The sequence below is a fragment of the Cebus imitator genome, unplaced genomic scaffold (genome assembly GCF_001604975.1).
Source record: "Cebus imitator isolate Cc_AM_T3 unplaced genomic scaffold, Cebus_imitator-1.0 Scaffold231, whole genome shotgun sequence".
In the NCBI taxonomy this organism is placed as follows: Eukaryota; Metazoa; Chordata; class Mammalia; order Primates; family Cebidae; genus Cebus; species Cebus imitator.
This window is the reverse complement of record NW_016107546.1, coordinates 1,584,489-1,602,001: the sequence shown is the minus strand read 5'-3', so window position 1 is coordinate 1,602,001 and position 17,513 is coordinate 1,584,489. Positions and strand designations below refer to the sequence as shown.

The 17,513-nt window shown below is 39.3% G+C and overlaps 1 protein-coding gene across 2 annotated transcripts in view; it reads left to right on the top strand.

The window, feature by feature from the left end:
* Nucleotides 1-17,513, top strand: part of METTL24 (methyltransferase like 24) — a 107,058-nt gene that overhangs the window by 44,923 nt on the left and 44,622 nt on the right. For both annotated transcript variants that reach the window (XM_017497431.2, XM_037727443.1), the window contains one exon: nucleotides 13,937-14,165. In XM_017497431.2, coding sequence (XP_017352920.1) covers nucleotides 13,937-14,165 — 229 coding nt within the window. The remainder of the gene's footprint in view (nucleotides 1-13,936; nucleotides 14,166-17,513) is intronic.

Sequence of the window (17,513 nt, the reverse complement as noted above, 5' to 3'; positions counted from 1 at the left end):
TTGCCATGTTGCCCAGGTTGATCTTGAACACCTGAGCTCAAGCGAGCCACCTGCCTTGGCCTCCCAACATGCTGGGATTACAGGTGTGAGCCACTGCACCTGGCCGTATGTTAGAAATTTTATGCACAGTTATGATGTATAACCGAAAACAAACAATGGCCATTGTTAGATTTGTATGTTTTATACCAATGATAAATCTATATCTAGTTACATTTTTTAAAAAAGGAATAAAAGGGAACTCATAAAAAACCATTGTCATGTTGTCAAAACTGAGAAAAAATGGTATCTAGTTATTCAGGTTGAAAATGACCTAGATGTACAAATGGATTAAGAGGGCTTTTTTGTAAAAGGATGACTACAAAGTAATGGGACTATTTTGCCAAAATATACCAGTACTTGTATAAAAACAGTTCTGAACTTACAAATGACATATGACTCAAATAAAAAAAAAAAAAAGGAGGAAATTATTTTTGTTTGGAACTCTTTGTAAGGGCAATGTAGATCCTCAGGCTAGACCACTGAAGTCGTTTACAAACAGCGCTGGGGACCCTAATGTGATATTGATCATTTCCATGTCACATGCTTCCTCCTTGCCTGTAGGTTTCATCAACTCTAGAGTCTACTTTCAGGCCTAAGTACAACCACCAGCCAGAATCCTAGGTGGTCAGGGTTAGGGGTAGACAACTGCGTGATGTGGGATGTCAAGGTCAAAAGGATGATTATCACTGTCAAACTATAACAAACAAGAATTACCAGTCCTTGTGGATTTTATTTTTAAAAAAACAAAATAAGAGTTTAAAGATAGGTTCTCCTATGGGTTAAATGAAGAGCAATGGTGTATGTTGGTGGAGCTTGGCACATACTAGGCACACAATACATATTTGCTGTGTAGAAGATGGCTTGAGAGGAGAGGCCAGGGAGGGAAGCTAGTTATGCTGTGATTCAAGTGTGGAGGGTGTGGATTAGAAGATGAGATGCTCAGCTAATTGATTAGAACAGAGCTGTCTTTCTGGAAGCCCACCAGCTATGCTTCAAGATTGGAGGGAAGATGGGAAGTTGTGACAGCAGAATTTATTTTGTGTCACATTAAAAATGTCTGAAAGTGGGTCATTAAAAAATTGCGTAGTACCACATGCAAGCTGGTCCTATTTTCTTGCTCCTAATTGCCTCTATATTTTGCTGAATGTTTTATGCCCTGTGATAATTTCATTTAAAGGTTATAACTGAGTAAAATAAAACTTAGAGACGTGTTTTGGAGGAAAGTTTCTAAATTCCTTTTTGCTTTCCTTATACTTCAGAGCTGTTGGATAAGATAGTTCTGCAGTAAGAGTTCAGATTACTACATGTAAAAAGGTAGTCTCCTATCTTAAAATATTTTTATTGACACATGATATTTGTACATGTTTATGGGGTACATGTGACATTTTGTTGCATGAGTAGTAATCAAGTCAGGGCATTTGGAGTATCCATCATCTAAAGCATTGATCATTTCTGTGTTGGGAACATTTCTAGTCCTTTCTTCTAGCTATTCTGAAATATAAAATTTATGGTTGTTAACTAGTCACCCTACTCTACTTCTGAATATTAGAACTTATTCCTTCTGCCACAGGAAAATAGGGTCTGGAGGCAGGGAGTATAAGGCCAATTCACACTTCACCTATGACAGGAAATATCCTCTCCCTAGGGCATACACCGAGTAAATGACTTTGTAACTTTACTTCATCTTCTTCATTTACATAGGGTGTACACCAGGTAACCAATGGAAACCTCTAGACGATATTTAAAATCCTCAAAATTCTGTAACGGGGCTCCTGAGCCCCTGTACTCAGGCCTGCTCCCACATTGTGGAGTGTACTTTCATTTTCAAATAATTTCTGCTTTTGCTGCTTCATTCTTTCCTTGCTTTGTGCGTTTTGTCCGATTCTTTGTTAAAGCCACCAAGAACCTGGACACCCCTGCACCAATAACACTTTTACCTAACTGTATGTTTGTACCCATTAAACAACCTCTTTTCACTTCCCTCTAAACACCCTTCCCAGCCTCTGATAACCATCATTCTACTCTCTCTACCTCCAAGAGATCAACTTTTTAGCTCCAGAGTATGAGTGAGAAGATCCAATGTTTGTCTTTCTGTGTCTGACTTGTTTCATTTCACATACTGACCTCCAGTTCCAAACATGCTGCAAATGACAGGATTTTTTTCTTTTTTACGGCCAAATGGTATTCCGTTGTGTATATACGCCACATTTTCTTTATCCATTTATCACTAATGGACACTTAGCTTGACACCATATCTTTGTTATTGTGAATAGTGCTGCAATAAACATGGGGGTGCAGGCATCCCTTTGATATACTGCTTTCCTTTGCTTTGGATACATACTCAGAAGTGGGATTGCTGGATTGTATGGTAGTCCTATTTTTAGTCTTTTCAGAAATTTCCATACTGCTTTCCATAATGGCTATACTAATTTACATTCCCATATCCAGTGTGTAAAAGTTCCCTTTTCTCCAAATCCTTGCCAGTGTCTGTTATTTTTTGTTGTTTTAATAGTAGCCATTCTAGCTGAGATAAGATAATATCTCATTTGGTTTTGATGTACATATTCCTGATGATTATTAAGGCTGAGCAGTTTTTTATATATTTGTTCAAAAGAAATATAGACAAATGGGACTGTATTAAACCAAAAAGATTCTGCACACAGAAGAGTCAGCAGAGCGAAAAGACAACCTGTTGAATGGGAGAAAATATTTGCAAACTATTTATCCATCAAGCGACTAACATCCCGAGTATACAAGGAACTCAAACAACTCAACAGCAAAACAATCAAATAAGTTCATGAAAAAGTGGGCAAAGGACATGAGTAGACATTTCTCAAAAGAAGTTTCTTATTTTCACTTAAATGTTTACCATTAAAAATCAACTTTGGGGCTGGGCGCAGTGTCTCATGCGTGTAATCCCAGCACTTTTTGAGGCTGAGGCTGGCAGATCACTTGAGGTCAGGAGTTTGAAACCAGCCTGGCCAACATGGTGAAACCCTGTCTCTACTAAAAATACAAAAATTAGCTGGGAGTGGTGGTGCACGCCTCTTGTCTCAGGTACTCAGGTGTCTGAGGCTGGAGAATCACTTGAACCCGGGAGGCAGAGGTTGCAGTGAGCCAAGATTGCGCCACTGCACTCCAGGGCCAGACTCCGTCTCAAAAAAAAAAAAAAAAAAAAAAAAAAAAAAAAAAAAAAAAAAAAAAAAAAAAAAAAAAAAAAAGAAAGAAAAAAAAGAAAGGAAAGGAAAATCAGCTTTATAAAGGGCATCTGAATTCCACTGGGAAAAGAAATGAATAGATTACGAGAGCCAATATTTGACTAAAAACATGAAAGCACTTAATTGAAAACTGAAACTAAAGAAAATATTTCTGATGCCTAAAACAAGATACTTTGGGTTGTGGGTAATTATGTTGATTGCACTAACTAAGGCTTCAGGACTCAGACAAATACGACCCTGTTCAGGTGAATTGCTTGCCTGGGGCACAAGTAGAGAGCTGGCTGACAACACCTCAATTGATACCGAGAGAAGACAGAGACCCAGACCAGAATTGGTGGTCCTGAAATGAGGAGTGAGAACAGGGAAGGTGGCCCTGGGTTCCTAGCACCAGGGAGTGTCGGAACAGTTTTGAGATAGGCGGGGAGGGCAGGTGGTAAGTGAATCGTGTAGGCCCTGCATTCAAGCAGTACCTGCTCCCAGTCGCAGGGCTGCAGCAGCAACAAGAAGGTGCCAGTGCTATGCCCAGTAATTCCCAGGCAAACCAAAGACAATGGATGCAGCTGCAGCTGGGAGTAACTTCCTGGCAGGAGGGAAAGGAGGGCTCTAAGGACGTAGGAGTCAGAAGGCAGAGGCTGAGGGCCCCACTTTTTGATCTGTCTCATCTCCTTTCCTCCACCCCCAAGAACTGAAGCGGGTGTCACCTCCATCTTCTCTCTGATGGCTGAAGTTTATTTACTAGGAATCAAAGGTTTTTATCCCACAATTAATGGAAAAGGCATTTTTCTGTGAGAGTGTACTCTGTATCATGTTCAGTTGAAAATGAAAATCAGAACCTTTTCAGTTTGAAATGAGGGAGACTAGACCAATTAAGATAGGGGAAGGCATTGAAAAGAAAGGTGTATATTATAGAGAAAGGGATAGAGAAGAGGAAAAAGGAGAGGCTGTGGGTTCAGATGATAATATCATCTACACAATGACTTCAGACAGGGTGTGGCCTGCAAGTCTTCTCTTGTCTGGAGCAGAGAAGGGTAATGGTGGGGCGGTGGAGGGAGCGTGGGGTTGAGAGTGGTAGATAAAGCAAAGGGGGACAGTCACCTTTTCTCCTTTTTATGTCAAAGATTGTATTTTGGGGTAGGAGTGGGCATGAGAGGAAAGATTTGAAAAGGGCTGATACATAGGTACCTACTTTTTGTCTCTTTTTTAGTTCTGTAGTAGGTTGTGCCTTTTAGTTTCAAGACAGTAATTCTCAGTCTAAGATAGTAGATGATTCATAAGTGACACATGGTTAGATAGCAAGAGCCCATATTTTATACAGAGAATCTGGTACCTTTGGTTATCATGAGCATTTCCAGAAGAATGAAAGAGCCAAATATTTTCATCTTATAATAGTTTCACACAGCAGGAAGAGGGTGTGTCTAATGTATGTGAATGAAGAATCAGCAAACCATGGACCTCAAGCTCCCTTTTTGGGTATTTTACCCCTAGTTACCCTCTCCATTAAAATTTAAAACCATAGATATACTGTGTATCTATTTATGTAATATGTGCATATCTGTGCTTTATACATAAAAAGAGGAAAGGTTTTCTTTGCCCCTAAGAATATATTTTACTCCTTTGGGGTGACATTGTCTGATATGGTTTGGCTGTGTCCCCACCCAAATCTCATTTTGTAGCTCCCATAATTCCCACATGTTGTGAGAGGGACATGGTCTTCATTCGCGTTGGTTTCAAAGAACACGTTTATTTCTGCCTTCATTTCATTGTTTATCCATTTGTCATTCAGGGGCGAGTTGTTCAGTTTCCACATGATTGTGAGGTTTTGAGTGCTTTCCTTAATCCTGAGTTCTAATTTGATGGCACCGTGGTCTGAGAGGCTGTTTGTTATGATTTCCATTCTTTTGCATTTGCTGAGGAGTGATTTACTTCCAATTATGTGGTCAATTTTGGAGTAAGCGCAATGTGGTGCTGAGAAGAATGTGTATTCTGTGTTTTTAGGGTTGAGAGTTCTGTATATGTCTGTTAGGTCCACTTGGTCCAGATCTGCATTCGAGTCCTAGATATCCTTGTTGACTTCCTGTCTTGTTGATCTGTCCAATATTGTAAATGGAGTGTTAAAGTCTCCCATTATTATTGTGTGGGAATCTAAGTGTCTTTGTAATTCTTTAAGAACTTGCTTTATGTATCTGGGTGCTCCTTCATTGGGTGCATATATATTTGGAATAGTTAGGTCTTCTTGTTGCATTGATCTTTTTACCATTATATAATGTCCTTCTTTGTCTCTTTTGATCTTTGTTGGTTTAAAGTCCGTTTTATCAGAGACTAGGATTGCTACCCCTGCTTTTTCTTCGCTCTTCATTTGTTTGATAAATCTTCTTCCATCCTTTTATTTTGAGCCTATGCGAGTCTTTGCATGTGAGATGGGTCTCCTGAATTCAGCACACCAATGGGTCTTGACTTTTTATCCAGTTTGCCAGTCTGCATCTTTTAATTGGGGCGTTTAGGCCATTTACATTCAAAGTTAATATTGTTATGTTTGAATTTGATCCTACCATTTTGTTACTGGCTGGTTGTTTTGTCCGTTAATTGCCGTGGCTCCTTCATTGCATCATTATTCTTTACCATTTGGTGCATTTTTGCAGTGGCTGGTACTGGTTGTTCCTTTCCCTGCTTAGTGCTTCCTTCAGGAGCTCTTGTAAGGCAGGTCTTGTAGTGATGAAATCTCTCAGCAATTGCTTGTCCATAAAGGATTTTATTTCTCCTTCACTTATGAAGCTTAGTTTGGCCGGATATGAAATTCTGGGTTGAAAGTTCTTTTCTTTAAGGATGTTGAATATTGACCCTCATTCCCTTCTAGCTTGCAGGGTTTCTGCTGAGAGATCCACTGTGAATCTGATGGTCTTTCCTTTGTAAGTGACTTGACCTTTCTCTCTGGCTGCCCTTAGGATTTTTTCCTTCATTTCAACCCTGGTGAATCTGACAACTATGTGCCTTCGGGTTGCTCTTCTTGAGGAGTATCATTGTGGTGTTCTCTATATTTCCTGGATTTGAATGTTGGCCTGCTTTGTTAGGCTGGAAAAATTCTCTTGGATAATATCCTGAAGAGTGTTTCCCAACTTGGATTCATTCTCCCTGTCACATTTAGGTGTGCCAATCAAGCGTGGATTAGGTCTTTTCACATAATCACGTAGTTCTTGGAGGCTTTGTTCATTTTTTTTCACTCTTTTTTCTCTTTTCTTGCCTTCTCATTTTATTTCATTGATTTGATCTTCTATCTCTGATATCCTTTCTTCTGCTTGATCAATTTGGTTGTTGAAACTTGTGTATGCCTCACGAAGTTCTCATGCTGTGTTTTTCAGCTCCATCAAGTTGTTTATGTTCTTCTCTAAGCTGGTTATTCTAGTTAGCATTTTATCTAACCTTTTTTCAAAGTTCGTAGTTTCTTTGCATTGGGTTAGAACATGGTGTTTTAACTCAGAGAATTTTGTTATTATCCACCTTCTGAAGCCAGCTCCTGTCAATTCATCAGATTCATTCTCTGTTTTTTGTTCAATTGATGGTGAGGAGTTGTGATCCCTGGGAGGAGAAGAGGTGTTCTGTTCTTTGGTGGTTTCATCCTTTTTGTGCTGGTTTTTTCCCATCTTCGTGGATTTATTTCCCTTTAATATTTGAAGTTGGTGATTTCAGGAGGAGTCTCTGAGTGGACTTTTTTTTTCTGTTGAGGTCGGAGCTGTATCTTTTTTGGCCTGTAGAGGACGTTGCTGGCCTCTCTGGGGTTCAGTCAGGTTGTTGGGTGGGTGGTACTTCCCTGGAGTTTGTTTGCAGGTGAGATTGGCCCCGCATTCCCAATGGCATCTCTCCCAGAGCTTGATCTTCCTGGTTGGGGTCAAGCTGGTGTATTTGCTGCCAAGCTCTCTAGCCAGGGCTTCAGTTTGAGTTTGGTGGAGGTGGGGCCTACCAGGCCTTATGGTCTGTTTCCCTGCTTTCAACTCTGCCTCCGTCTGTGGGACGGTCCGTGGTGCTGGCGTTAGTCCAAAGTCCCGCCCAGGTCCCTGTGACAACTTGCTGCCGGGCAGTATCTGGAGGTATCCTCTGCTCAGATTTGCATCAGCTATCCACCATGCCCCACTGTCTGTCAGGGCTCCTGTGGACTGTGGGTTGCAGGAGGGATGATGCAAGCACAGGATCTGATAGGAAGCACCAAGGGGGTCAAGTCCCCCGATGCTCCTAGTCAGCTGCAGATTTCAGGTGGGGACACACGCCCCCCCCGCCCCCCATCTTGATTTGCCACCCCGGGTGGCTGTGTCCTGCAGCTCCTTCCCTGGGTCTAATTCCAGTGCCCTGTCAGTCCCACAGAAAAGAACCTGGCACCTTGTTTGGAATTGTGAAGTCCTCTAGCCCTCTGTGTCTCATTTGCTGAGAGCTGCATTCAGGTGCTGGCTCTCGGCCATATTGGCGCCCCCCCCAACAAGTTTTTATTTGGACATATGTTTTGATTTCTCTTGGGTATATACCATTTTGCATTCCCAAAACTATGAGGGTTCCAATTTCTCTATATCCTTGTCTACACTTGTTTTTATTTGTCATTCTGATTATAGCCAGGTCATTTTGGTATCTCACTGTGGTTTTGATTTGTATTTCCCTACTGGCTAATGATCTTGAGCATCTTTGTATGTGCTTATGTTCTGAGTTTTTTATTCCTGGAAAACATAAAAGGCCACTCACTTTAATACTTCCAGGAATGTTTTCAAAAGAAAAATCAAGGGCCTGAAACAGTGCCACAACACACCCCTTCTGCCCTTCAGCAGTGTTAAAGGGCATGGAACTGCAGTACTACATGTAGCTTGTCCAAAGAACCCCTTTATACAATTTGGGAAAGAGCATCCCTCCCTCAGAGTTGTTTAGTTGTTCACAATCTGCACAACCACCTGCAGGGATCTTAGTTGTTTTTCTCCAAGACATCGGAGAAAGAGGATGAAGATGGTTCCACTATTATTCATTACCTTTGAAAATTTAGCCCTGTGAATCTCCCTTTTCCTATTTCTTCAACAGTTCTGATTTAACAGTCCTTCTGTGTTGAAAAGTCTGTGGTTACTTCTAACCCCAGCATTAATATATGCAGAATAATATTGTCAGGATGAGTTACATAATTTTGTTTCTTCCCCATAGGGAAGGAGAGGTTGCAGTCTTAATTCAAAGATAGAGCTTTGAATATACATGTTGACTGCTTAATTATTTCAGAAATGGGTTGTAGCAGGAACTCATTGTCCCTCAATATTTATCCTCCCTTTCTTTTTTTGGTAACAAAACTCCTGAGGTTAGCAGGGCACATGGCCACTTTCTGGTGGCTGTATTTTCTAGCCTTCTATTTAGCTGTAAATGGCCATATGAATAGCTTTAAGCAGTGAGCTACGAATGGAAGTGATGTGTGAGACTTCTTGGCCACATCCCCAAGGGGACAGCATGAGACTATCACTTTCCGTTTTACCTTTCCTCATGGCCAAGTTACAGACAGGTTGGCAAAAAATGGAATAGTTGTCTTAGACCCTGAGATGGAAGCCATATGATCTATACTTCTTGCTTCGTTAAATAAACATTAAATGAAATATTTCTATCAAGTAACATTTTCTAATGTATTCTTCTAGTAAATAATAGCAGAACATGATTTCCTTATAGATTAAATAAATTTTTGCTATAAATAATGGTTTTCCTTTTATTATAATTATTTCTTCAAAAATCTTTCTTCATTACTACTTTGTGAACCTCTTCAGAGCAAGGGCCACTTTTAATTTATCCAATTGTCCCTGGTGTCCAGTGTAGTGCCTTGCACATGTAAAATGCTCTATAAATATTTGTTTATGAATATGAAAAAGTCAGTGAAATGTAGCTCACCACAGGCAACATTTGGATATTGAATATTGTACTGTGTATTCTGGGAATTCCAGACCATGCCTCACAGTTTTATTTCACTTAGGGCAGCATTTTGTAGGTCTGACTGTCATCATTCATCTGTTCAGTACTGGGGATTTAGAAATGAGCAAGATTGACACAACCCTTTTCCCCATGGAGCATTACTGTCTCGTAACTGACAGTTTCCTAGACCTGAGATCGCAAATATTCCTTTCATGATCCTGTGACCTGTGCTCATTGGCAGCAAGGTAGTGTGTAGAGAGCATGTGCTGTGGATCTACCCGGATTGGATTTGACTCCTTGTTTTACCTCTTTGGGACATGTTTTGCAACAACTGTGCGTATTACAATTACTCCTCTTGCTTCTCACACTGACCACAAACTTGACCAATTTCAACTACACTTGAAGAAGCACCATTTTAAATAAATGAAAGTAAGAATTTTATATATCAATTAAATGAATATAGCTTATTACATTTTAATATGGTACATGTTTATATATTAAGATTATAGTAAAAGTAACATCAATTAATCATAAAAATTACAAATTACAAATAGTTTCATGTTATTTAATGTATTATACAAAACAGTTCCCCATTATTTAATGACTAACGTGTGTATGTGTGTGCTTGTGATATTTATAATAAACACTTGTGAATATATAGAAAAATTCTGGAAAGATATATTAAAAACCTGCTAACCAAGATCATCTCTGGAAATTAGTGGCTAAAATTTCTAGTGGTAAAAAATTCTTTTTATTTTCTGTACTTCTTAAAACTTGAGTTATTTATATGTATATTTATTTATTTAATTATAAGCAGCTAGTTTAAGTAGAAACCATATCAATATATTAAAATGTCTTACCAAACAACAATTAGTTATGGAATTGTATGTGGCTAATTTAATTAAGTTTCTTGAGAACAATATTCTGAAAATTCAGAGAAATAAATTATTTACATATTTTACTCCAGATTTATATACAAATTATATGTAATGAATACTTTTTTGATATAATGTTCTCTTAGTGAAACTATCAAATTGCCCTTTTCTACTGGTGACCCATTATAATACTGCTTTGTTCATCTAAATTTTGACAAATTTAATTAAGTGAAAATTCCTTTTGGATAATTGAATTCTACAATATTCTGATCTCTATAAAAACAAATCTATTGGCCAGGCTTGGTGGCTTACACCCATAATCCCAGAACTTTGGGAGGCTGAGGTGGGCGGATCACCTGAGATCAGGAGTTCGAGACTAGCCTGGCCAACATGGTGAAACCCCGTCTCTACTAAAAATACAAAAAATTAGCCAGGTGTGGTGGCTTGCACCTGTAGTCCCACCTACTCGGGAGACTGAGACACGAGAATCTCTTGAACCCGGAAGGCAGAGGTTACAGTGAGCCAAGGCCGTACCACTCCAGCCGAGGTGACAGAGTAAGACTCTGTCTTAAAAAAACAAAAAAACTATCTACTAAAAAATGCTTTGTAGTTTCAACTGCAACTCTTGAATTTATATTTAATTCCAGACATATCAGTTAGCTATTGGTGTGTAATCACTCTAAAACTCAGTGGCTTAAAAATCACCATTATTTACTGTTGCTTGTATGTCTTTACTGTTGCTTGTACATCTGCAGGACAGCTGGGCCTCTGTTGATCCAGGCTGGGCTCAGCTGGGAGGCTTTCTTTACTTCAAGCTGAGATGGCTAAGAGGGGTTCTGTACTTCATAGAGGACTGGTGAACTGGCTGGATTACAAACTCTTGAGGGCACATTTTTATGTGATGATAGTGTAAGAGAGAACAGAAGCACTCAAGGCCTAGGATCTGGACTGGCACACTCCCACTTCCTTCAAGAAAGCAAGGCATATGGCCAAGCCAAAAAGTCAAAGGGCAAGGAAGGATACTTTCTCATGATGAGCATGGAGTAGTATGGATGGTGCAGGGTTGAAGGAGCAGAGTTACCGAGGCCGTCTGCCACACCAGATTAGATTATGGAAAACTGGGGTAGAGACTTCAGTGGTCTGAGCTGTGTGGATTCAATAGGAGGTAGAACATAGGGAGCAGGATCTGTTAAGTGAAGAAATGGAAGTGCTTGTGACAGGAGTGCTAAATTTTCTCCGGGCAAAAAGGGTTGAAAGAGCTATGGCTGAGGGACATCAGAGGGCTGACTTGTCCTGGGATCCAGTGGGAAAAAGAGCAGTATAGCTGGGTGAAGGGAGAGTAAGAGGCAAATAAGACATAACCACTCCTCAGCACCCGTTGAAATTGGTTGCAGGACTACTGCAAAGACCAAAATCCAGGTTGTTCAAGTCCTGGATATAAAATGGTGTAGTATTTGCATATAACCTATGCACATCCTCCTGCAAAATTTAAATCATTTCTAGATTACTTATAATACCTTATACAATATAAATGCCATGTAATAGTTGTTATACTCTATTGAGTTTTATTTTTACTATTTTTTAATGTTGTATTATTTTTATTTTTGTTTTTTCAAATATTTTCAATCTGCCGTTGGTTGAATTTGTGGATCAGACCTGTGGATACAGAGGGCTGACTATATTAAGAATGTCTAGGTGGGGTGCCGTGGCTCATGCCTGTAATTCCAGCACTTGGGGAGGCTGACGAGGGTGGATCACCTGAGGTCAGGAGTTCGAGATCAACCTGGGCAACATGGTGAAACCCTGTTTCTACTAAAGATACAAACATTAGCCAGGTATGGTGGTGCACGCCTGTAATTCCAGCTACTCGAGAAGCTGAGGCAAGAGAATTGCTTGAACCCTAGCAGTGGAGGTTGCAGTGAGCTGAGATCACACCACTGCATTCCAGCCTGGGCAAAAGAGCCAGACTCCATCTCAGCGGGTGGATCACCTGAGGTCAGGAGTCTGAGACAAGCCTGGCCAACATGGCAAGACCCCATTTCTACTAAAAGTACAGAAATTAGCTGGGTGTGGTGGTGGACACCTGTAATCCCAGCTACTCAGGAGGCTGAGGCAGGAGAATAGCTTGAACCTAGGAAGCAGAGGTTGCAGTAAGCCAAGATGGCGCCACTGCACTCCAGCCTGGGCGACAAGAGGGAGACTCCGTTTAAAAAGAAAAAGAAAAGAATGTCTAAGTGGATGATCTCTGAACTGAAGCCTTATTTTAGTTAATTAAAATAAGGTAAATAGTTATTATCCACTGAACTTGTGTATTTCCAGATTATGCAATAGTCAGTCATCCCTCTGTATGGGGTTGCCGGTTGGCTCTAGGCCACTCTTCCCCTGCAACAATACCAAAATCCATGAACTACCAAGTCTGGCTACAGAACTCACAGATACAAAACATCAGCCCTTTGTATTGGTAGGCTCCTGCATCCCATCAATGCTGTATTTCTGATTCATATTGGTTGAATTTGTGGGTGTGGAACCCACAGTTATGGAGGGCTATTTATTGAAGAAACATCCACTTATAAGTGGATCCACGCAATTCAAACCTGTGTTATTCAATGGTCAGCTGTAGTAGAACCTACAAGAATTAAGTTTTTCTGCACTGGGTTCAGGTTTGGCCAGTGGTGTAGCTACTCTGCAGGATTTTGATATCCTAAATCACACACAAGTACAGTATTTGGAGCAGGGAAGACATAATCACCATTAAAAAAATCATTCTCAGTTAATTTCATGCTTTTCATTAAAACTGGCACTTTAATCAAAGTGATGATCCTTGCACCATTAAATAGGGAATATTTCTTTTTTTATTTTTTTTATTATTTATTTATTTATTTATTTATTTAAAAAAAATTTTTTTTTTTTGAGACGGAGTTTCGCTCTTGTTACCCAGGCTGGAGTGCAATGGCAGGATCTCGGCTCACCGCAACCTCCGCCTCCTGGGTTCAGGCAATTCTCCTGCCTCAGCCTCCTGAGTAGCTGGGATTACAGGCACGCGCCACTATGCCCAGCTAATTTTTTGTAGTTTTAGTAGAGACGGGGTTTCACCATGTTGACCAGGATGGTCTTGATCTCTTGACCTCGTGATCCACCCGCCTCGGCCTCCCAAAGTGCTGGGATTACAGGCTTGAGCCACCACGCCCGGCCTAAATAGGGAATATTTCTGAGTCAATTCAATACTTGTAAGTTCATGATTTTTCCATATGATGTGCTGCCTGTTGAGTAATTACGTACAATTCATTTGTAATTTCTTTTCCTTTTGATGTGAATTTAGGTGAGGAACCCTTCTGCTTCTTGAGTACTGGATGCATTAGAATCACATACCTTTGCCTTTTTTCTTATCTGCACTGTTTAAAAATATTTTCCATTACTAAGAAAACAGCTGTTGTCTTTAAGTCAAACTGCATACACAGCACTGTGGCTATTAGAATGGAGACAAATTACCTCATTAGTAGAACACACCTCTCCTCAAGAGAACTAATCCTGGGGCTTATATTTTCGGACATATTCTGAGAAAATCTTTTAAGACTACTGGATAGTCTTCTTTGTTTCATTGCTACTCTGATTTACATCATTTAAAAAAAAAAACAATTTGATGATACATCTACATGTTTGAGTATGTGATTCTCTGGTCTTTGTTTAGCAGATAATTTCTCTTTTATCCAGAATCTTTGAGCAATAATGCTTTTTGTCAAAGAAAGTTTATTGAACATGTACATTAGCCATATGTTAAAACAGGAGAAGGATTGATACAATTAAGAACATTGGCCTTGCAGCTGTTATCTTGGCAATCCAACACTTTGCTTCATTGCCTTTTTTGTTGTTGATGTCCGTCCTCCTTCTTTCTAGGCTGGGAAGTGATGATACCCACTTCGAGCTTAGCATGGCCAACAATGGATGTGAAGTGCATCGTTTTGATCCTAGTGTCAAGTCAGCTCACATTCTGGAGAGTCAGCACCTTTGGTATCACCGCTTGTCCATTGACTGGCGGGATCCCCATCCAGCTGTTGCTGCCCAGAAACCATACAGCAACACCAGAAAACTGGGAAGCATTTTGAATGAATTTGGGCATCACAAGGTGAGATTTTTCATTTGACTTTATACTTGAATAAAGTGAACAAATCCATCAGCTTTTTAAAACGCAATCCAAGAATAAAGCAACATTGACATTAGATAGTTGAAGGTCCAGTTATTTTATTTTATTTTAATTTTTATTGTACTTTAAGTTCTGGGGTACACGTACAGATCTTGCAGGATTGTTGCATAGGTACACACATGCCATGGTGGTTTGCTGTCTCCATCCCCACATCACCTACATCAACCATTTCTCCCAGTTTTATCCTTCCCCAACCTCCCCGTCTCCTGCTGCTCCTTCCCTGGCCCCCCACCCCCTAACATAGCCCTGTGTATAATGTTCCCCTCCCTGTGTCCATGTGTTTTCATTGTTCAACACCTGCCTATGAGTGAGAACATGCGGGGTTTGGTTTTCTGTTCTTGTGTCAGTTTGCTGAGAATGATGGTTTTCAGATTCATCCATGTCCCTACAAAGGACATGAACTCATTGTTTTTTATGGCTGCATAGTATCCCATGGTATATATGTGCCATGTTTTCTTTGTCCAGTCTATCATTGATGGGCATTTGTGTTGTTCCAGGTCTTTGCTATTGTAAACAGCGCTACAGTAAACATACATGTGCATGTGTCTTTATGATAGAATGATTTATAGTCCTTTGACTATAAATGCCCAGTAATGGGATTTGCTGGGTCAAGTGGAATCTCTATTTCTAGGTCCTTGAGGAATCTTCACACTGTCTTCCACAATGGTTGAACTAATTTACACTCCCTCCAAGTTTTAATCTCACTAATCACCTAACATTAGAGAGTCAACTCTAGACATAAAGTGTTGGCAAAGATAGCAATATTTAAATTGATTTGAAGATTTTAGTTGCTGTTGAGTAATATTAATGGTCTTGGCCAAGACTAGGCAAGAAGACTAAGAAACTTACTTCTGGCATAGACTGAAGAATACCATTTTCATTTGGCAACTGATTTACACTTTCCGGAAAGAGCAAACTACTTATGTTGACCTCAAATACAAAAAAATAATTGGGGTTATGTTTAATAAGATATTGCCGTGTATCATGTTACTCACTGTTGTTACCTGTTTCTCACTATTTTGAACCTCTAGGCTCTATACAGAAAATATGTATAACTTTGATTAAAATTTACTTTATAAAATTGAATGGACATTATGTTGGAAATTATATATCAAAGGATGTCAAATCTCTGCAAACATTTTATTATGAATGAACAGCAAAAAAGAAATTCAATCTTTGAACTGTGTTCTTTGAAAGCAATTTTTAGTGTAGCATACCTGAGCTGATTGTATTCTGTAGGTGGATACTAGGGAATTTCTCCTGAGTGTAGTTGGCTTGTGTTTGATCTTTAGCCCTTCTTGGGTTTGGCTATTTTGTACTGTGTTCCCAGCCAGAGATGTCGTGTAATTTAGAACAGATCACAATGGGTGTTTCTATTTGAGAAACAGTGTGCATGAGACTCAATTTTAAACTCGAGTTGGCTTCTTGATCTTCAGCAAGAGGCTTTTCCCCACGTTGCTGTTCCTCCTCCTCCTCCTCCTCTTCCCCATCTTCCTCCCTTTTCTCTTTTTCCTTTCTTCATCTTCCTCTTCCTTCTCCTTCCTCCCTCTCTTCTTCTTCCTTCTTCTCTTTCTTCCTTTAAACAACCTTTAATTAGATAGCCCATGCTTAATCAAGAACAACTTCAAAAAATTTGCTATTCTTTTAACACACTATTAACTATTGATTTGTGCCTTGCTTTGCCACCAAGAGTAACTGGTGGCATTTAATAGTCAAAAGCCTCAGTGAGGCATATGTAGGATTTTTGGGTAAAATCTCAGAAGAAGCAGGAGCATTTTTCAGAACTTTATTTAGGGTTTTGTTTTTTTCTTTTCTGTTCCTTGTTACCTCTGTAGATCTGTTTTTTCCTGCTGAAAATTACAGGCCTGTTTCTCTAATATGTCAACTTTAGATTATTCAAAGAGCTAAGTACTCATTCTTTGTGTTCAGTTAGGAGTCTTGCTGTTCCTCTTTTATGCTCTTTACATCCTAGCCTTCTCCAAACCCACTCTTCAAAAAAAAAGACTGAATAGGAAAGAGAGAAACTCAATGCTATTTTGCTTATTTTTTTCCTAATAATATTTTAGCAAAAGATTTGGTAAAGGTGAGGATAAAATAAGACGTTGAAAAAGTGATCTGCAGATATAATTTATCTAACCACGTTTCCTATGGGAAATGTATTTTTAGATAACAAGATATGTACCTGAATTGTGTTTGTTTAGTTGCAGTGGACAAACCCGTATGCTAAGGGTAAAGCATGAGGCCTTTTGCAGTGCTGCTCCTCAGATAGTAGAAATATTTACAGTGATGTCTAAAAAGGAGAAATGCTTCAAGGGATTGCTTATGTTTCTAAGGCTACTTATTTAAAAAAAAAATGTTTACAATGAAAGTGATCTGGCACAGAATTGCCAGGAATGCATTTGTTCCTTTTTTTTTTTTTTAATTTCTTGTTGAAGAATTTAAAAGATACTGCCATTCTTCCCTAGAGATTTTTTTTTTTTTTTTGGTGACTGCTTTAAAACAAAAGCAACAAAACTAAACCCATGAGTGATTGCTTTCCTTAGGAACATGCTTCTAGGAGCTATGCGGGGCCAGATAAATAGAAATCTTTTTTGTGGCATGCAGCAAGCATGGTCTATTTTCATTTTTCTGCACGTGTACAGACAGTGGTAAATAGGATGTGGCTGTGGCAGGGGAAGCAGATAGAAAAAAACACAGTAACAAATGTCAGCGTTTCTGCCTTGACACCTTCATTCATTTATTCTGAAAGTGAGTGTAGAAACCAAAGCGTTTTAGCTGTTTTGTTTTCATTTCATAACTTTAAGATATCTCATATAGTTTTGTAATAATTTTCCTACTCGGCTGTTAGTTTTCCTTTTCTATATATCCATACCTGGATTCCAGCCACTCAAGCAAAATATGGGCAAAATGAAAGCAGTCTTCTGAGATAGTGACAGAAAGACGCATACGGCTTTTGTACTGCTTTTAAAACTCTGTGGTAATTTTAACTTCAAAGTATAAATCAAAAGCCTTTTCTAAAGCATTGGGTTAGAGCAGCTGCATCAGCAAAACCATGTGGACCAGAAGCCCAGTCTGTCAGGGAATAATATCACTTGGATCCAGCATTACATGAAATGATTAACTGTCTACTCTTTGCAGAAGTGGTTATTGTTAACTAAGCATACAATTTTTTTCAGGCTGCAACTAGAAATACTGAATCTGAAGTTTCTGCTCATATTAATCATAATGTATGTTTTTTTTTTTTTTTTTTTTTTTTTTTTTTTTTTTTTT